We start from the raw sequence: 22,484 nt of genomic DNA, 5'->3' as shown, positions 1-22,484 counted from the left end.
AATCCGAAGCAGGCTCCAGGCTCTGAGCTAGCTGTCAGCACAGAGCCTGACGCAGGGCTTGAACCCACAAACCGTGAGATCATGACCTGAGCCGAAGTTGGACGCTTAACCGACTGAGCCACCCAGGCGTCCCCCCCCCCACCTTTTTTTTCAAAATGAACTCACTGCAACAGGATTTCTCTTCTATTTCCATTCCATAGTATGATATGGGAGGCCCTTTTGACTTCTTGGAAAAAAATTGTTCTGTTAGTTTTCCTTTGCACAATTCTGACTGTCATACATGTTGTTTTCCAAGAAAGATATCTGAAAGCATGCCTGACATTCCGAATTAGGCTTTCCAGCTTTGTGGTCTCAAGGACAAAAAAATTTCAGGGAGTTAATTTTCTTTTGGGTTCTTCTTCCCTGGCAATTCCCAATGTTAATACACATTCATGTGAACAGAATTATTCTGATTTTGTAGAAACTCAGGGGTGGTAAAAGTAGATTTATTTTACATAGGTTTTAGTAATTGTATGTAAACCCCAATTTGTAGGAAAATTATTAATGGCATATAGTAAAGAAAGTAAATGTAGAATTAATTTCCCTGGATAGAGAAAGGGAAACTCTGTAAAATAGTCACCATATCTTTAAAGTCCAGGTGGACATAACTCATGTATGCAAGTACTTATGCATATATATTCACACAGAAAATATACCTGCCCATAAGCCTTTAGGATAGTGATGAAAATTATAATTTAGGGAGGTTTGTTAATTGCAAAAAATAATTCAATATCTTCTCTGCTGAAGGCTTTTTTTGGGGGAGGTTGGAAGATGTTGGTCTTTTTTTCTTTTTTAAAGATTTTTTTAAAGTTTATTTATTTATTTTGAGAAAGAGCGAGAGAGAATGCACATGAGTTGGGGAGGGGCTGAGTGGGAGGAGAGAGAATCATAGATGGAAGGCCAATAAAGGGCTTGAACTTGGGAACATGAGATGAAGATTTGAGTGGACATCAAGAATTGGTTGTTTAATGAAAGTGTCAGAGAAAGACCAATATCATATGACTTCACTCATACGAGGACTTCATGATACAAAACAGATGAATATAAAGGAAGGGAAGCAAAAATAATTTAAAAACAGGGAAGGGGACAAAAACATAAGAGACAAATATGGAGCACAAACAGAGGGTTACTGGAGGGGTAGTGGGAGGGGGATGGGCTGAATGGGTAATGGGCATTAAGGAATCTACTCTTGAAATCATTGTTGCACTATATGCTAGCTAACTTGGAAGTAAATTAAAAAATTAATAATTAAAAGAATTGGTTGCTCAAGCGACTGAGACACACAGGTGCCCCAGTCTTTTTTTCAATGAATTATTATGAAATATAAGAAAAATACAAAAATTTGCATAAAATGTAAATAAGCAGCTTAATTTATTATGATAAAAATGTCAGGTAGTTCCCATACAGAGAAATTCAAAGAACATAACTAGAAACCCAGAAGTCCTTCATGTATTCTTTGTTGTTACTGACTTTCTTGCTTTGTTTTTTAGTTCTGCTCTGTAGGATGGACCCTCAAGTAATATAGTTTACTTTTACCTTTCTGAAGGAATCATACAGTATGTATTTTTTTGGCGTGGCTTTGTGTTGTTGCTCAGATTTGTCTTATGTCTGTAGGATTCATCTAGGTTTTCACACAACCTGATGATTATTTATGTTCACTGTTGTATCATTTTCCATTTGATTATAGCACAATTTGTTTATTTTTTTTCCAGTGATAGGCACTTGACTTATTCCAACTTGGGGCTTTTACAGTCATTGGTTTTGAACATTTTTGTGCACATATCTTCATTGCTTGCTGCATCTCAAAGGTTCTGTCCACCCTAATTTTCCTTTGTCTTAAAGACCTTATTTAGGAATTTCTTAGTGGATCCAAAGGTGGCATATTCTGTTAGGCTTTCCTTCTTTGAAAATGGCTTTATTTCATTTTATGGAGGTAGAATTCTAACAGTAATCTTCTTTTAGTACTTTACTGGTATTTTCCTTTTTCCTTTTTTTCCCTTTTGTGTGATAGAAAGTTAACTGTCATTATTTTGATGACAAAATTACTTTTTATTTTGGCTTCCTTTAAGATTTTCAAGTTTTTAAAAATTTTATCCTGTTTATCTCTGGTGTAGTAAACCAAACAAAATCCATATTTATCTTGCTTTGGCTTTATTGGGCTTGCATGTCTGTGGATTGGTGTGTTTCCAAATTTTGAAAACTATCCACTTAATTATTAATGTTTCCTTTTCTCTCTCTTTCTGATAGTCCAATTAAATGTATTTTGGATCTTCTCACTGTTTCTTAATCTATTTTGTATGTTTCATAATTTGTTCTTTTCATGCTTTGTTATAGATAATTTTGATAACCTATGTTGAAATTCATGAATTCTGTTTTCAGCTATATCTAATCCAGCTTTATTATTTTAATTGAGTCTTTTTCACATATATAATGCCTCTAGGTTCTTGTTGACACTTGTAAGATCAGCTCTTATCTCCATGAACATTGTACACCCAGATTCACAATCTGCTGCCATTAACTCTGATATCTAAATTTCCTTGAGTGATATTCCCATTAATTCTTGTATCTGTGATTCTTGGTTCTCTATCTAGAGAGACACCTTATAATGTTTGATGGTTTACTGAATATTTTATTTGAAGGATTACCTTTAGGAATAATTTTAAATCTGGAGTGGAGTTATCTTCCTTAAGAGAAGATTTTGTTTTTATTCTTCTGGGCATCTTGGGGAATTAGCAGTCCAGGACCAAGGCTTGAAATGTTTTTGATCTTCAGAGTAGAGCCTGTACCACTATTCAGGGTGGAGACCTTTGAATCTTAAACAAGAGAAAGGATTGCTTTACTGCCCTTAGCACACGACACTGAACACCTTTGAACTCTGTTAATTGAAGTATTTGGAGTGTCTGTTGGTGACACGTGGTGGTGGTACAACAGGTTTTCACCCATGGTGGCCACTCTCTCTCTTCCTTCACTTCTACCCTTCTGGCTCCTGTCTTAGCTGTCCTCCCTCAGTCTGACAATGTCCCTGGCATAGAGACATTTCTGGCTGAACTTCTTGAGCTCCATTCCTCTCCCTGGACCTTCCAGAAGTTTATTTCTGTCTTTTGTAGGCCTGATGCTTTTCATTAGATGCAGTTTTTATGTTTTGTTTCAGCATATTTTGTTTTCTACAATAGGAATGTTTCCAATTCATCTAGTGCTTTATTATTAGAATTTAGCTTTTTAATAATCAGCTGCTATTCAGTGCCACCAGAAGGAAGTATCATTGTTAGTTTATCCATCCTTTCATTCCACCCGCAAAAATGTACTGCCTCCTATGTGTTAGATTAGTAAGACATCATCTCTACCCTAAGTGACCTCAAAGGCTAGTATGGGAAACATTTAAAGCAAATAGCTAAAATATAATACATAATGTATGTAATAGAATGATGTAATGGAGTAAAAAGCAGATGTTTAGGGAATGCAGATCAGATAAGAGAACACCTCTGCTGAAAAGGCTGGTCTAGAAAAGTTTCTTGTGGCAAACATGACTACACAGTTGTTAGTATTTTCTTTCCATTTTTAAAGCAACGTAAATCATGATAACACAGTCAAACATAATGAGGAACATAAAAATTACTTGTAACTCCCTAGCCAAAGTTAAATCATTTAAAATGTTTGGATAGATGATCATTGTGTGTTACTGGGTCTATGCTGATGTAGATTAATATATTTTGCTTCTGTAACCAGCATCTTCCTTTCTTTGCCCATCCCCACCCCTTTCTTTGATGTAAGAAACGGAGGTGGTTAGGCCTTTTGAGTCTTAGGAATATTTGTCTGTTTAAGGAAGGTTACCATTTTCATGGAAGCAGCTTTGGCATCAGCTCAGAAGTACGCATTCATGAACTTCTGTATAGGTTTGAAGAAGATTCCCTTCCATTGCAAAATTTGTATCTCTTCCCCGATCTCATCCAAGCGGTTCTTGTAATCATAACCGCTTATGTTACCAGTGACTCTGTTGGAAAGACAGGAAGCTAAACCTGCTGCTGCTACCTTCTTCAACTGGGTGATGTTGGTGTTTGGAAATTTCATTCAGCCGTCTATCCTTTTGATACTCCGTTGATACCTTTTGGGGATACCTAGTGCCTATTCACCTACAGAAAAAAATGGTCAGCGAGACCGCTTTCGTGAGAGCCAGCTATCCCATTGGAAGCAGCAGATGAAACCCGGTGCGGTGCAAACCAGCTCGGGGAAGTGGGGTCTTCTCCCAGGTGAAGAGAAAGCCTTTAAAACATAAGGACTTGCAGAACTCTCTCAGTGCATGAACTGGAGAGGAAAGGGAGAAAATGTTAACCTCGCCTGTTTCTTCTTCCAAGTGGATTTTGGAAACCCTTTTTTTTAATATAAAAATCTTCCACGGGAATTTTATTTAGGATTATATTAAACCTATGGATTAATTTGAGATTTAACATCTTCGCAAAATGTTAGCCTTTCCATCTAGGAACGTAGTACATATCTCCATGTAATCAAATTTCTTTTATTTCACACAAGATTCTTTTTAAGATTTTTATTATGGAAATTTCAAAGATATACAAGAGCAGAGATGAACTCCTACGTGCTGCTTACATGATATTAATAAGGGTCAATTCACAGCTAATTTAGCTTCATCTCAACCCTTCCTACTCTTTCCTGTTTAGTTGGAAAAAAATAACTACTGACATTATATCATAGAATTTTGATGGATTTTCTTAGAGGACTTGAGTATGTTTTACTACTAATGTTATTTATACATTTTTATATTTGTTATTATTACATATAAGATTAAAAGTCTTCTAACTGCATATGCTGCTATTTGGACAAACTTTTAAATATTTGTTTATTACTACTCTACCATATTTTTATTACTTCTAGAAGAGTTAAAGTTATTCTCCTATATTTTCTAAATATATTATTATATAAGTATATTGTAATTTTGTTATCTTTCTAACATGTAAGCTTTATATCAGTTATCAGCAATTATAATGTACTGATAGAATTTCCAAAAATATATTCAGTAATATCAGTAAATAGAAGGCATTTTTTTCTTCTTTGTGATTTTCTTAAAGCTGTCTTAACTAGACTTTTATTTTATAAATCCGCTTGAGAAATAATCTAAAAATGAGTATTGAATTTTATGATTTTCTTTTTTATTATCTAATAAGGCAGTTCTAGCATTTTACTCCTTAAACAAAATTAAATCTGCCTTAATAGATTTTCTACATTACTAATTTACCTCATTTTATTCTAGTAATTTGCTTTAATGTATTAATGGATTTGTACATTTAGATTTTTACTTCTGTCTACATATGATTGTTCTACTTTATGTGTGTGTGTGTATGTGTGTGTGTGAGAGAGAGACAGAGAGAGAGAGAGAGAGAGAGAGAGAGAGAGAGGGAGAGAGAAATCTTGGTTGGATTGTAATTTTGAGTGTATTTTAAACTGCAGTCATTTTAGAATAATTACGATTAACACAGACAGTTTTTAAGAAATGTTCAGAAAAGTCGATCATTAAACTGCTCAGAAATTTTGAGGGAGACAATTCTTTGATCTAATGTTATTTTTTTGTTTATTAAACTACTAAGAATTTCCTGCTCTCCTGCACAATTTCAAGAACTTCCATTTTTAAAAACAACTACTGCATTTTATTGACATTTTCAAATAAATATGTTAGCAGAATATATAGCATCCCTTTACTTTTATCATTTTCATTTAATTTTTACCTTATATTCTTGCATGAAATCTTAATTTAAAATTTTTTCCTAATTTAGTTCATCTTCTCTCCATAAGGAGTGACTAATTGCATTCATTTTTTGATTCACATATTTATTAAGTTTATTTAATTATTTACTTAATTGTTTTACATTTTCTCCTGCTTCTTTACATTTTTGTTCGGTAAGAATATTATTTTACATTTGAGGGCGATTTTGGTTCTGCTCCTTAAGTTTTGTTTTGGAGTGTTTTCATTTAAATTATTTTCTAATTAATCCATAATAATAGCATTGGTTTACTTTTGTAGCCAGGAATGATTTGTGAAAGAGATTTTAACTGCCAAAGTGCTTAGGATATGTTATGAAATTCTGATTTGTTTTACTGTAGTCAGGCAGTGACCAAAATGAAAGCAAAGATCAAGAGTGACAACTTTTTACCTTTTCAACTTTAACAGTTACTCTTTTTTCTTTTAACTTTTAATCTGAGAGTACGCACGTGTGAGCGAGAAAGAGATCATGAGTGGGGGCGAGAGGAAGGAGGGGAGAGAGAATCCTAATCTTACACTCAGTGTGGAGCCTGATGTGGGGTTCCATCCCACGACCCTAGGATCATGACCTGAGCTGAAAACAAGAGTCGGACACCTAACCAACTGAGCCACCAAGCCCCCTTCAAAAATTACTCTTGCAAGCAAGTTTTATCACCCAGAATCCGTTTTGAGTTTGTACTTTCTTTCCCAAGAAGATCAATAGTCGTAAGGGTTTGGGGTGGGGAGAAAAGTGCTTGAAGAGGAACCAAGTATTAAATATGAATATGCAAGCCCCAGAGGACCACGGAAGAACAGAACTTCCCTGCAAGTACAGGATATACGCCTTTTCTCTCTTCTCTATTCCTCATGTCAGTCTGGAAAGCAGAAATTAAATAGACGTGATGGGGGGTATATTAAGGCATAAGAGTGCCCAAGAGAGCCCCGTATGTGAGTTGCAGAGTAGCTGGCAAAGAACTCCTCTAAAAGTGACTAAAAATGAATAAGAAGGCACAAGGGAGTCTGGAAATAAGGGCAAGAAGAGAGGAGCATGACTGTGATCTGACAACTGGAGGCCATGCCGGGTCTTTGGATGGAAGCAGGAAGATGGAAAGATCATCTAGGGGTAAGCTGGAGATGGGGCAGGTGGTCAGCACAAGGACAGCAGGGAACGCACTGCGGAATCAGATGTGCGCTCTCCAGCTTCAGTGTAGGGCTCCAGATTTAGCAAGTGAAAATTCAGAATGCTCGGTTAAGTTTGAATCTCAGATAAACAACAGATCATAGTTTAGTGTAAGTATATCCCAAATATTGCATAGGATATACTTCAGAGGGAGACATAAAGTCAGAATGGACTGAGAAATCACTCAGAGTTTTGAGGTTTTCTGGAAGTGACCATATTAAATGTTTTGCATTAGAAAGAAATGTGGCTCCAAATCAGAAATGTTTATTGTTAAAGAAAAAATAAGTCGTCATTTTTGTGCATCCAAAGTGATGCAATTTTGACATTCATAACTATGTTATTTGTTTTTGAGTTTATGTGACAGGTCACATACAGTACCTCACAGTGTGATGTCTATATCTCTGTCTGAGAGACCAGCATGAGCCAAATTAGGATCTTCCTCAGTGTTAATTCCATATTCCTAGTCTTCTCTGCCTCTGGACCAACAGCTAGGACCAGGCGGGGAGTGGTGTGATGTGACTCTCTCTATGGGTGAGAAAGGGAGGAAGGGGTCACTCTGGGCTGAACAAAGAACCTAAATTGTGTCTATGATAAATGTCTTCCATCTCTCACTGCGACAACTTACTAATGGATTGTTGAACTTTAAACCTGGTCCCGAAACTGAAAAGAAGCAAGGAAGATGGATTGTATCCTCCCCATTTCTGACTCTGCAGAAGTTGTCAGAAAAAAGTTCACAGCTTCTTTTTTATAAGGCGACTCTCTTCCTAGTACATTTCATTATGCCCTTGTCATGGAGGAGCACATGTCACTATTATATATCCCTTGGATCTTATCTTGACATATTATTCCTCTGTTTTATTACCAGTTTTAGACAGCGCCATAGTGCAGATTAAACCCTCAACATCCAGTTACAGAAATACCGATGCATTCATTTAGAGGACTGTCAGAATCTTTCTGCTCTTTCAATATCCACCTTGCCAGAGATGTAGTGAAATGCAATGAAATACATAGCTTTTTTTTCAGAGATAGTGAGCACCAGGAATTTATATATAATAAGGAAAAGATTTGTTTTCTACCTGTGAGGTAGCAACAGCAAGCATTAGAAGGTTAGTCTCTTTAAGAGGTTTTATTTTCCAATTATGAAAGGCATGGGGTCCCCTTCACTTAAAGGTTTCAGTTGAGATCCAAGAGGAAAACCCCCCGGGCCACGGAGTTCTTTATCTGTCTGCATACTTTGACAAGATTGTGATTGGGGAGATGACTTGCTCCTGATTGGTGGGGAGGTTAATTTCATGGAGCCTTGAGTCTTAAGTGTACTCTAGAGCCTGGTAGTGGTTTTATAGTTTAACAATGAATTAATGGGAACCCATGGGGTTTCTCTTTCCCTGTATGGGATTCCCCCCTGCAATGCCTCTCTTGCTGCAGGCATTTGTGAGAAAGGCCGTGATAGTCAAGGCATTTATCATAATTATTTAGAATAAAAAATGACATTCATCAGTGCCAGCCAGATGAGATCATAGGAAAAACATATTGTCTCTTATCCCTGTGCCCATTTTATGGGTTTTGTGAAGCAGGGTGGAAGGACCATAGCTGTGGTTTATTTTAGGTCGTTGTGGACATGGGGCGCTGTGCCTGTCGGCCTACAGGGCCCTTCTAGAGGGTACACTGAGTAGTGTTAGGTTTGAGGGGTGTGGTAGGATATGGGGCAGGAGTAGGGCTGAAGCCTTCACCTCATGATGATGTACATTCACGGTTCTTCCCTGATTTCTGACAAATCCTAAATAGTCAGAAATTGGGGCGCCTGGGTGGCTCAGTTGGTTAAGCACCCAACCTTGGCTCAGGTCATGATCTCACAGTCTGTGGGTTCGAGCCTTGCATGGGGCTCTGTGCTGACAGCTCAGAGCCTGGAGCCTGCTTCAGATTCTGTGTCTACCTCTCTCTCTCTCTGCCCCTCCCCCCCTCACTCTCTGTCTCTCAAAATAAAATAAAGGCACACAGAAAAATTTAAATAGTCAGAAATGGCAAATGTGTGGTCTGGAGTAGAGCAAGGCAATGTCCTGGCAGTGACAGGCATCCGAGACTGAGGAGGGACGTGTTGAGAAATGGGGCGGGGGAACCATCTCAGGTTTGGAGGGCTTTGGATCCCCTTAGGATACATTCATCTTCCCACAGGCACGTGGTTTCCTGTATGTGGTTCTCTGCTGCCCTGAGTCCTGATTGTTCTCTCACAACATTCTGCTCAAGCATCTACTTTCCCGGGGGGACTGCTTGCTTTTCTGTCTGGTTTACAAGTCTCTTCTGTAGCCAAGCATTTGTTCAGCCTGTATTGTAAAGTTCTCAGTGATCTAACCATTAGCTTGTCATCCACACTGAATTGGAGGCTCCTTAAGTCTTCTCTTGCCTCATACAGGCCTGGGCAAGGGTGATGGACAGATAGAGGAGTAGATAAACTTAACCCCCAGAGCATTTCCCCAGGGTAAGAACTGTTGTCACTCTGGCCACTGGACAGATTAGGAAACTGAGTACAGAAAGCATAAACATCATGCCCAAGAGTACCAAGCTGGCAAGGGATGGCGCTGGGATTCAGGACCAGTCAGGCTCACTCCACAGTCCATGGTTTTAATCACACAGCTTCTGTGTTCCTCAATTGAGGTGACAGGTAATGGATCAACCTCCTATTCTGCCTGAAACTGTGATTTTTTTTAAAGCCACAATGATGTACAGAAATAGGAAATATTGATTTGGGAAGATAAGACTTGTGTGTTTAATCCTCTTAGAACCAATACAAAGTGAAATACTGTTGCTAATGATTTTGCTTATTCTAACGCTGTTCACCTGACCAGGCAGGCTGGTTAAGCTAAGGTGTAAATCACTTCCTAACTCTGTTTGGTGCCCAGGCCTGGCATGTAGGTTTTTCTCATTTACTTTTTCTCTTTCAGCCTAGAGTTCTGTAGATAGAGTCATTCTCCCCCAGGATTTGCAGTTGCCGCTGTTCTAAATACCCTGGTCCAATAGCCTTCAGGACACTGCCGTTTATCAAACAAGGGTTTGGTTTGGAAAATACGATTCTCATAATTGAGCCAGAAAATCCTAGAAGTCTTCTCATCTGCCTGCTTCTGGCCCACCAGGGAGCCCTTCTCTCTGCCTTCCATCCCTCACTCCTTTCCTGCTTTGTGACCAGTTGTGGCTTCTACTTGCTGTTTGCATATGACTTTCAGTTTGATATTTATAGCTCTTCCTGCTGTATTATTTCAGCAAAGACCCATTCTAAATGACAAAATACAATCTTAAAATAAAACAGGAAATGAACCCAGATATAACCAGTTTTATCACAGAATTTTTTTTCTTCTTGGGGTATTGGAGAAACAAAGAAAATTGGAAATTATAAATCAGTATGAGTCTGAATCATCAAATGCCATTCCTCCTGGAAATTGCAGAAAACATTTCTCTAAACCAAAAAGGAAAATAAACCATGACAACTTTAATTTATTTTAAATTATTCTTTTTTTAGAAGCGACGTTTCAGTTTGTTATAAAACAGATTAAAAACTTGCCTCAATGAAAATGAAAGACAGCGGATTGGAGCATTCGTGTAAATGTTTAACTCTTTATACCTTTACAGATTTGGAAATGATTGCCTTATTGAGTGTATCTCCTCATTGGTTATGTCTTAAAACAAGGGTCTGCAAATTATGGCCCTTGGGCTAAATCCAGCTTGACATGTGTTTTTATAAGTCAAGTTTTCTGGGGACACAACTGTACGCACTGATTTTAGTACCCTATATGGCTGCTTTCACACCACAACTGCCGACGTTGAGTAGTTGTGACAGAGGTTGTGTATCTTAACAAAGCTGGGAATATTTACTCTGTTTTTTTACAGAAATTGTTTGCCAACTCCTGTTCTAGAACACCCAACAGGGAGAGCTCTGCCTTCCTTAGTGTCAGACCACAGTTTCAACTAGGAAATTCTGGGATTAAATATGATTTCCCAGTGGGAAAATCCATTTATAGACCTTGAAATTTCATAAGACCGGAGTTCCAATTCTACCTTTGTTTAGGTCTGCCCTTCATGCCTTTGACACATTGCTTAACTTTTCTGAATCTCAATTGTGTTATCTGTAAAATGGAGACAATTTTTCTATGGTGAAGAACAACTATACCAGTAAATGGGGTAATGTTCCAAAGTGTGCAGTGTGTTGGCAGCCATACAGGGGATGCTCAGTGAATACATTTTTTACCCTAGTTATATCCAAACTGAGGAGTGAGCTACATGTGAACTCACAGATTCCTCTGTCTGGATAAATGTCCATTTGTGTAGTGAAAAAATTTTTTGTTTTTAAAATTTTTATTTTTAAAAATGTTTTATTATCCATATTTGAGAGAAAGAGAGCATGAGCAAGGGAGGGGTAGAGAGAGAGAGAGACTGAGCCTGAAAGAGAGAGAGAGAAAGAGAAAGAGAGAGAGAGAATTCAAAGCAGCTCCAGGCTCCAAACTGTCAGCACAGAGCTTGATGCGGGGATTGAACTCACAATCTGTGAGGTCATGACCTGGGCTGAAGTCAGATACTTAACTGACTGAGCCACTCAGGTGCCTCAATTCTTTGTTATTTTAGCACCTTTCTATATTTCGTCCTGTCTTTGGGGGGAAAATGCTTTTGTCCACTAGATCTTGCAACCTATTCGAAGGTTTTGCCAAGCATTTCCTGATTCATTTTAAACTCTTAGTTAAGGCCAGTTTTGAGTAGGATTGCCCATGGTCATGGTAATTATCAATGATTTCCAACAACTCTTTAATGGGTTTTATGCAGTGAAGAGCAGGGAACTTGTGTTTCAGTAATCGCCCTGCTGCACAGCCCTTCTCCCCTGTATGAACCCAATCCCTTACCTGTACCCCAGGCCTCAGAGGCCAGAACTCTCGAGAATGCTCAAACCCCAAGAAATGCAGGCTGGCAGCCTTGCTGTTCAATGTGTAAAATTACATTTGAGAGGGAACCGGGCCCTCATGACCAGCATCACAATCAGTTGAAGTCGCAGACTGATTTTGTTAAAAATTGAGTTCCTAGTGTGGAGTCCCTTTTCTAGCCTCAGTCCCCAGGAGCACACTTGCGTTAGGTCCATTTTGTCCAAAACGAAAGATACCATTTCTGTATGTACCTGACCCCCTATTTGAGAGAGCCGCAAGTCAGCCATCTAGACTGAAGACAGAGGCCTTGTGTTAATAAGTATTTTTCCAGACCTTCACTTACACATTGTGGCACAAATACTTATCCCCAGGAGGGGGCCTGCCATGCAGTATCATTATCCTCAATTTATAGATGAATGAGAATGTGACACGATGGAGCGAAGTGAAGTACTTGACACTTACGGTAAATACTCAGAGCCCCGACGCAGCGCATGACTACTGGGCGCTCTTGCTGTGCGCACATCACCGGGGTGCCAAGAAATTGGCAGGTAGTCTCTGCCCTTCCCCCTCCATCCAGCATGACTTCCGCGCACAGATATTGCTCCAGGTGCGTTGTGCTTCCCCCATGGCGTCTCCCTTGGCCTTGACTTCTCTCCTCCTCCTTTCCCTTTCTCACTCCCTCATCTCTCTTCTCTCCTCTTCTTCCTTTTCTCTCCCTATCCTACCACATTGTGGTTTTATAAGCTGCCTTAAATCTCTTCTGCAACGAAGTGGGATATAAGAAATAGATACCAGGTCGACTCACAGAAACTCCTAGCTGGAAGGAATGGGAGAAGAGCCAGGATCACTGTTCCCTCCATCAGAGCCAAGTGAGCAAAATTTACTCACAGCCGTGTTGATACGATGAGGCTTCTCCAAAGAAAGAATGCTTTGCTCCAGATCACAAAAACACTGCAAATCAGAAAGGTGAATAGATCAGGGTTGTGGGGTGTGGTTTTGCACATCACATTCAGGCCACAATCCTTGGACATCTGTTTCATAGCTTGGAGGTTCCCCCTCCCCCATCGGTTAAGAATCCAGTATTATTCATATCAACCTATGTTTTCTTTACTTAGGTGCATAGAATAAAGCCATTCTTCATTTGTATTCACAGAGATATAAAACTTTGATAATGGACACTCATAGCATAAAATGTAGTCAGATAATCATCTGGGTTTATACACCCCTGTAAAAACTCTACATCTCAGAGTTCTCTGGACTCTATGTGAATGTAATGCTGACTGAATATTCTAGGTCAAGAAATTTCAACATAAGGTCAAGACCCATCAGAACCATGGTTTTTAATCCTGGTGTCACATTAGAATGATCTGAGAAGCTTTAAAAAAAAGCCATTGCCCTTACCCCACACCAAAAATTCTGACTTTTTGGTCTGGAGTAAGGATCTTGCCTTGGTATTAAAAGAAATCTCTTTGGATAATTCTAATATTAGCCAAAAACCGTACTAATTGGTTTTGAGTTATGTAGTCAATTGTAAGCCACCTCAGCTTTTTATTTTCCTGTTTAATGTATAGTCAGAATAGACTAGAATAGAAAACACGAGTGTATTGTTCATGTGGTAATGATGGGTACCATTCCATGAAATTCCCGTTTCAGTTTCATGGATATTACAGTGGATGTTGTCACCACTTAAAAACAATTTCTACTGTGGGCTATAATCAAAGTTTGAAAACCACTGCTTTGATTATATTTAGCAGAGAAAGTATGTTGATAGCTGCCTAGGAAAAATCAGAAAATCTTCATCTGTCCTAAGAGAGAAGCCCAATTGCACTATTTTTAAATGCTTGGAGGGCATACGGAGGTATTGCCAAGTTATTTCTGCACTATCAAATGTTTCTTACCTATTTATAGAAGCACTTACATGTTCTCTAAGACACTGAGCCCAACTTTCTGCTCTCCTATAGTCACCCTCTTGGCTTAAAATGGTAAAGTTACATTTCTTTAAAAAAATCATTTTGCTCTTTTCCTCATTTTAAAATATCCCTAATTCGGGGTATTTAAACATTAGGGATATTTACAAAAGAGTGTTTTGCAAATGCAGGAGCTCCAGTCTGCCACTAAAGTACTCTATCAGCTCTCTGAAAAAATCCCCATCAGGCCTGCAGGTCTAGCACTTAACAAAACTTCCTGGAATCTTCCAGAAGGCTTTCTGGAAGGAGAGGTGGCCTTTGTTATTAACATTAAGTGTCCAAATATTCCAGGATAATCAGTGGTTTTCACAGATGGTGTCAAAGTAATTTGGCGCTGCTGATCTTTGAGCACTTCACAAAGGGTACCTGCTTTGGATTATAGAGGAATGTGAATGGGGCAAAATGCAGAAATACTGTGAGTAGAAGCCCAGAAAGTAGAGGTCTCCCTGATTAAAGTTCAAGGTCAATTCCCAATAATGCACAGATCTTATACCAGAGCTGAGCATAGGAAACACACACTCTGCCCAAGGCTAGGGGAATCTGATGGAAGGTGCACAGAGGGACAGAGTCAGGACTCCATTGAAGGTAACAAGATTTTCACGTTGCCAGTGATTTTGATGGCCAGGTCTCTTTCCTACCATAAAGGCTTATACCCATGAATATTTGTGAGGCTGAAGAAAAAACAGAGAAAGTCAACAGTAGTGGATTGACATTGCATTGGAAGATGCGATGATAAAGTATATCTCAATTTCCTCTGTGGTACATCAAAAACTAAACAAAATGTCAAAGATTCCTGAAGGTGGTGTGATAATACAAGAAACCTTGGTGCATTGGAGGAGAAACTGAATGGTCTTCTAGTTTCCATGGGCTTTAAACCACCCATATAAACCATTAACTGGGGTCGACCTGTACTTTAAGACCTGAAATCTCATTTTGAAATAATATCCTTATATTATTCCCCCTTCTTTCCTTGCTTCCTACCTTCCTTCCTTCCCCCTCCACTCTGTTTTAACTCTTTTTCACTTATAAAGATCCACGGCATCTATGAAAGCCATCAAGAGTGATAGCTTAAGCAAGGTCAGGCTTACTTCCACTTGGAGGAAGATGACGGATAATTCTTCCTATTCTTCTAACATTTTTGTCACTTGGTTTTCTGTAGCTCCTGACAGAGGCAGGGAGGTGAATGAGAGATATAATTTGCTCATTTCATAAGCAGTGATACCATATAGAGCTGGCATCTTGTTCTTCAATTTGTTGGGGAGAGAAGTAAATCAAAGGACAGCCAGGAAGGGTTGGGGGAATATGAAGGAGGAAGGGAGTGATGAGTAGGATTTTGGCCAAAGATTGAGAGGTGTTCCTGGTTAACATTATTTCATTAGATTTTCACAATATTCCTGTAAGGTGGGTAGAGCAAGTATCATTATCTCCATTACATTGGTGATAAAAATGGAGTCCAAGATGTTAAGTGACTTGCTTTGAGCTCTGACACCAAGTGACTAAATCAAAAGCAGACTCCGCATCTGCTGATTCTCACTTTATTCTGCCAGATCACTGATGAAGTTTAGGTTGCAATATCTGTATGAGCCTGTGGAAATTCTATGACCAGTCATTCTTACTGTGGCAGTTATTTGATCCTTGGTGACTTGGCTGCTCTTTACCTTTCCAGCCTTCCTAGCTCTGCCCTACCCCCATTAATTAGCCCCAGTCATACTGAACTCATTCCATCTTCTCTTTTACCCAGTTGCACCCCATCTTTCAGCTCTCAGTGACATACTTCTCCTGAGGAGCCCTATCTAACATCTCTGAGTTAGTGAAACTTGACTATCCTTCGTGCTCCACAGACTTTGTTCTTACCCATTTCCTGCCTATTCTGTAACTGTTTTTCTATCCCTAGCTCCAACTTAAACTTCATAGGGATAGTGATTTTCTTATTTACCATCCCCAAGACCTAGCATAGCTTTTGGCATATACTAAGCCTAAGCCTCTCAAATGTCTGTTCAATCAATCCATAAAACCAAGATCTGAAGGTATGATCATTTTTAAAATTCACCATTACGTTTTAGATGACAACCAAGCCTTTCTGCTATTCATAGCCTAAATTTAGTTTTGCGCATCCAGTCAACAAATGTTAGCCAAGATGCTTTGTCCACGGGGTTGTGTGGCCAGGCTTCTCATAGTGCTTGTTAGGTAACAGGTCCTCAGTACATAATTTTAATGAACTAGTTAGTACAAAAATTATTAACATGCTGATTTCCAAAGGCATTTAGTCAATGTTTTGCATGTAAATAATGGTGATATGGGACAGAACATGGAAAGAGCCATAGGGGAAGAATTTTGGTTAGTTTTCGTTGGCTAAGCTGAAAAGCATGATTGCAAGGAGTCAGGACGTAAGTAGGCCCATATAGTCATTGATTCCTGGGAAAGACACAACAGAATCTGATCCAGCCTGTGGAAATAAAAAGTGGCCTGACTTAGCTCAACCAGAAAACTATGTACCCCACTGATTCATTATGTATTTGTAGCAATACCCTTAAATGTCACCTATGTCACAAGAAATTTAGGTAAATACCAAAATGCTTTATAGACAAGATACTACCATGATAAGACAGAAGTCATATTTATGGGAACAAAGCAAGGATGTGCACCAGGACCATGGTTGTTTTGGTCTCCGGGTCAATGTGTTCTCGACAGGCCATTTTCCTTTTCACCAGCCTCTTCCAGGACTCTTTTTTTTCTTTTTTAAGTTTATTTATTTATTTTGAGAGAGAGAGAGAGAGAGAGAGAGAGCACAAACCAGGGAGGGGCAGATGGAGAGGGAAAGAGAATCCCTAGCAGGGTCCACACTCAGGATGGAGCCCAGGGCAGGGCTCTATCTCACACAGTGAGATCACCATCTAAGCCAGTATCAAGAGTCGGATGTTCAGCCGACTCTTCGTCACTCAGGTGCCCTCTTTCAGGACTTTAAATGAGCATCTCTGGAGCACTCGCTTGCACAGGTATTTAACAGCCCACCGTAGAAAGACTAGAGTGTAATGGATACAGAGTTCAGACCCTCAATCTCAGCAGCCTTGGTTTGAAACCCAGCCCCACTACCTATCACTATATGATCTTAGGTAATTAGCTGAACCTTGCCATGTTAGGGTTTCGTCACATGGACAATGGCATTGACAAAAATAATAGAACTTATCTCATTAGACTGTTCGGAGACATCAGTGGGTTCATGAAGATCCAGCGGCTGGCTCACTGTATGAGCTCTACTAATGCTGGCTCTGGTTAGAGCTACTATGTACTAGGTTCTGTAGAGTGAAAAGGAGAGGTATGGTTTCTTGCTCATACAGCGCACTCGTCATGTTCTCTTTACCTTATGGTTCATTCTTCAGCCTTCTCTGCTCTGAAAGGGGCATGACTCCTACAAATCACATTTCCCAGGCTCCCTCACCAATTGGCTTCCTGTTAAGTTTGGGCAACAGGATGTTTAGACAAAGACTGAGATGGGGGCATGGGGTCAGCAGTCCCTCTGCTTCAGGGGCATCACCAGCAGAGGCTGTCTCTTCTCCATTCTCTCCAAACAGAGCCCCCACGGGCGCTCACAGGTCCTGCTGGAAGCTCCTATTCCCAGGCTTCCTCCCAGCTGTCTGCCAGGGAATGAGGCCAGTGCAAAAAAGAACAAGAAGAAAAAGACGGATTCCAGATTTGATCCTGGATCGACCTGTGCCTGAAGATTACATGTGCCTGGAGTTTTAAATATACGAGCCTGTTTTAAAAAAAAAAAAAAAAGCTCTCCTTTTTGCTGAAGCTATTTTGGTTGCATTTCTTGTACTTACCACTGTGTGAGTGCTAGCACAAGATCTACTAATTCCCGAGGACTGTTTGAGATGGTATCACAATATAAAGCAGTTGGTATTCTCATTGCATCCATGTCTCTGGAAATCATAGAATTAGTATTTATTGTCCTGCTCACATTACAATTGTAAAAATGAGCAAGATAAACAGGGTGCTTCCCTTTGATAGCACAATAATGACTAATTAAGTGTTTTCAGAAACGTTGGCTTTTACTCTACTTATTCTAAAACATTCTTTTCTCTGGAGATCCAAAACATCTTCTCTTCATAGGTGTATATCTTAAAACTAAACACATCGCATCCATTGTAACACAAGGATATAAACTAAAATGCAAAGCAAGAACTTAGGGGTGGAAGTTTTCATTTATTTTCGATAAAGGAAATCCCAAACCTCCCGTTGTTCTTTATGAAACCATCCCGGGACAGGAGGATTTTTCAGTGCAATGAAATTAATGGTGTCAGGACTGCAGGACAATCACTTCTTCTGCTATATGATTTTTTGGCTCTTCTCTTCTCCATTTGCCTATGATGATGCAATTTGTCTCCTGATAATGGATGGGCTTCCTGTCCCTTTGAGTCACAGGCGTGAAATGCTGAAACTTGCCCGAGACGTGTCCAAAGTTCATCCGCTTGGGGGATTTGTTTTTGAGTCTTTCATGGTTGATGAATGTAAATTTATAGTCATGATGCAAGTACAAGAGTGTGCGTGTATGCTTTGTCCTTAAAATGTATGCAGTGGTTTTTTAATGTTATACTATATGGTCAGGCTGCAGTTGCTATGGAAACAATAACCTAATTTTCTGACCTTTGAGGGTAGGGAGATGCAGTGGTGAGGGCTGTGATCAGAGCTGAGGATTGCTGAGAGAATTAAAGTAAAGAATAAAAAGTAAGGGGCTCTTTATACCTTAATGTTCAGATCGAAGCAATCTGTTCTTCCTCTGTGTCTACCGACAGTATCCATCAGAGCGACACTGAGAACTTTCTAGTATTCCTTTAGTTATTATGCTGTTTATTTTGGATCCTGGCTGAGTGGGGAATTTTAGAGTTCTTGATTATAGTTGGTCTATAATTTTTTACATTATATAAAATCATGCTTTCTGGTAATGGAACATGTGGATCCAGATCCGTGTCCACATAATACCATTTTACCATTGTAACATGCAAATGCATGCTTTTGTTTGGAATAGACCGAGTTGACTAGTCAAATGAATACACTCTCTATTCAGAAGAGGTCATTTTCTAGGACCTCTGTGACCAATGGGGAGTTTCTCTGTGGCTTCCTGTACAGTGTTATCCTTTTGTATTATTAAGATTTAGAAGATGTGCCAAATGAGAAGTTCATGTATCTGGGTTGATTCTGTTCGTACTACATGTCAGGGGAATGTGAAGGAAGTATGAAATATGGAGAGGGGCATCCTCACCCTAATTGCTTCTATGCCTGATCCAGTGTTATAGCTCTGTGGGTGAGGGCGCAAATAGGAAGTGATTCCTGGCCTCTAGAACTCGCTTGGCCACAGGAGGAGAGAATATATGCAGGCTGCATATTGAGTAGGGGCAGCATAGCAGCAAAGCCAGCAACTGCAGCCAAATAAAAAAGGAAGAAGTGAGTCCAATGGGATGGGCAGAAAAGAAGCTGAAGGGAAAGCATAACTTGAGATGGGACCCAAAGGAAGGGCAGACCTAGATAAAGAGGAAGGACTAGGTTTGGTGTTAGTAAGCTTCACAACTTGTAAATATGCTGAATGTATTTTTTGTATGTATCAGATATGATATTAAAATAGAGGTAGGGTCAAGCAAGTGGTGTGAGCAAAGAAACAGATGGGACATAATCTAGTGGTCAAGGGGCATTGAGGAGTTTGGGTATGCTGGGGAAGCTGAGGGTTTCACTAGGTATTCTGTAGGAATCAAAATGGCTCAGAGATGCATGGGGGATGGTGAAGGGATGGGTAAGGAAATCTGGGATTCTGTAGCTACCAGATGACTTTGACAGTAACTAAGATTAAACTCCAAAAATTTGAGGGCAAGGCAAAGAAGCTAGAAGAGTAATAAATAGGGTAAATTGCCACCTACTGCTTAGAGAGAAGTAACCAGTCAGTAAGTACAAATTGAAAATGGTTGCAAATAAAACCCATGCAAGACCAGGCCCAAAAAACCCTTTGGAATTGCAGCTGATATCTGTGGTAGTTATAACTTGCTGGCTGCCATTGAACTCTTCCACAGCTCCTTCGTATTTTTATCCCTGGGTTATTGTCACTTTTGACCTTGTCAATATGAATATGACTTTAAAAGAAGAGGCTATAAATGCCTACTTTTTTTCCTACAATATTATGTAGACTATGTACAATGTGTTAGGTATTTTTTCCCAGTATGGAGCTTTGAGTGAGTTCCTGACAGATATTTTTCATCTTGAGAAATTGATCCACTTTGATATCATACAGATGATCACTCGATCATCTCTAAGCCTCCCAGTACTCATCAGTAAGATTGGGAAGATGGACTGAGCATTCTCAGCTCTGGGTTGGTTGGTTTGTTTTTTCAAACAAAATAGGTAACCTGTGTCTCAAAGTTAATACACACATACTGCTTTCCATGCAGGACAGTCATAGAGTGAGAACAAACGCCTTTGGCACAAGGTAGTAGAATATCACACAGGTTGTGTTTGTGGGTGTGTGTTTTAGAAATCAAGTTTATTCTAAAAATGGACAGTCTTAACAGTCTTTCTTTTTCTTTTCCTTTTTCTTTCCTTTTTCTTTTTCTTTTACAAAAGGACCTTCTCAAGAAATGCTACTCTGCCAAGGCATCTTACCTCTTCCAGCAGGATAAATTCTATGATGTTAGCTATGACACAGGAGACAAGTCTATCCAATGCAGCAGGAGACCAGATGCATTCAAATTCTGGATGACTTGGAAGGCCCTGGGAACATTAGGCCTTGAAGAAAGGGTTAATCGTGCACTTGCTTTATCTAGGTACTTGCCTCTGTGTGTGTGTGTGTGTGTGTGTGTGTGTGTGTGTGTGTTTGCCCACGTGCATGTCTGTAACAGAAAGACTCCATGGAAATAACATTGCAAGGTCTGTATAACATTGCAAGGTCTGTACATGGTCTCCCTTCTGTGCATTTCTTTCTTCATATAATGACCATTTTCTCAGTACCTACTATGTGTTAGGAATTGTGAGAAAAGCAGCCCTACCCCTGCCCTCTGGGGTCCCAGCCTAGTAGGAGATACATTTAAGTGACAAAGCGGATCAAGTACAGGTGAGCCCACTTTTTGGTAAGGGAAGGTACATGGTTCTCCAGGAACACTCAGGTGGCTTCCCTTCTGTTCTTGAGGGGCTTTGGCTGAGGCTTCCTGGAGGAAGTGACATTTAACTAAGACCCAGTAAAAAAAAAAAAGGGAAGGAGAATGGTGCGGGCAGAGGGAGGAGCAAGCCCAGATCATGGTGACTTTATAGACTGGAACCGCAGGTCTGTGAGAACGTGGGGCTGAATAGAGGCAGGAAGGTAAAGGTTAATGTGGAGGTGCTGGAGCTCCTGTCTCCTTGTAACCTCAGGGACAAAGCTTTTGAAGACACTTTCAAAGACATTAGACAAGCTCTTGAGAGACAGGTAGTAGACCTTTGCCACCCCAGACCCTTCTGCTGAGCCTGCATCAATGGGCTCTGGCGGGCAAGCCACAGCCACATTTAGTTTTAAGTGCAATTGGTTGAGCCTGAACTGCAAACGCTTAATCTTCTTGGTGTTAAAAAAAATTCAAACATTTAAAGACTTAAAATATTTAAAAATAGGGTGATTTATCAAAAATCTGGATTTTTGGCTTCTCTCAAAGGATCTGAATGCTCTCGATCCCACATGGTGACAAACCACTGAACATGTCGATGCCTGTCTAGAGAACCACATTCCCTCTACTTCTTCTGTGTTTTTGCAGACTCAAAACCTAGGTCTACCATTTGTGAGCTGGGTGACCTGAGCAGGTTTCCTCACCTCTCTGTGCCTCAGTTCACCCCAGTAAAAAGGAGAAAACAAGAGTATGTGGCTCAAATAGTTATTGTGAGGATTAAATGAATTGACATATGTTAAACACTTAGAATGTCTGGCATAAGTCACAGGCTCTGTGAGGTTAGTTACTTATACCTGCTTGACCACTAAAGGCATTAGAGTGTGTGATCTATGGTCTGGATAATCTCTCCTTCATACTTATTGCTCACATTTCACTTGCAAAATCCAAAAGTCTCACTTAGAGATTTAAAAGTTTCCTCTGTCTTTTTTTTTAATTCTTAATATTTATGTATTTTTGAGAAACACAGAAAGAGACAGAGCAAGCAGGGGAGGGGCAGAAAGAGAGGGAGGCACAGAATCTGAAACAGGCTCCAAACTTCAAGATGTCCATGCAGAGCCCATCACGGGGCTCAAACCCACAAACCATGAGATCATGACCTGAGTCAAGTGGGAAACATCACTGACTGAGCCACCTGGGTGCCTAACACTTTCTTCTTTCTATACTGGGAGTTGTATGGGTGCTCAGTGCAATAGCTGTTTGAAAACTCAGTGTCTTAAAACAGAAATTATTTTTTAAAGTGTATTTTTATTTATTTTGAGAGAGAGAGTGCAAGCAGGGGAGGGACAGAGAGAGAGAGGGAGACAGAATCCCAAGCAGGTTTCACCCAACCAGCAGAGCCCCATGTGGGGCTTGAACTCACAAACCATGAAATCATGACGTGAGAGTTGGAGGCTTAACTGACCGAGCCACCCAGATGCCTCCAAGCAGCAATGATTTATTCTCAGACATCTGCAAGTTGGCTGGAGTGGC

General features: G+C 39.8%; 1 protein-coding gene across 2 annotated transcripts in view; it reads left to right on the top strand.

Moving 5' to 3' along the window:
• Window positions 1–22,484, top strand: part of GADL1 (glutamate decarboxylase like 1) — a 276,305-nt gene that overhangs the window by 177,130 nt on the left and 76,691 nt on the right. For both annotated transcript variants that reach the window (XM_029940382.1, XM_029940381.1), the window contains one exon: window positions 20,446–20,645. In XM_029940382.1, the coding sequence (XP_029796242.1) occupies window positions 20,446–20,645 (200 nt within the window). The remainder of the gene's footprint in view (window positions 1–20,445; window positions 20,646–22,484) is intronic.

The sequence above is a fragment of the Suricata suricatta genome, chromosome 5 (assembly GCF_006229205.1).
Source record: "Suricata suricatta isolate VVHF042 chromosome 5, meerkat_22Aug2017_6uvM2_HiC, whole genome shotgun sequence".
Lineage (NCBI taxonomy): Eukaryota > Metazoa > Chordata > Mammalia > Carnivora > Herpestidae > Suricata > Suricata suricatta.
This window is presented reverse-complemented; position numbering and strand designations above follow the sequence as displayed.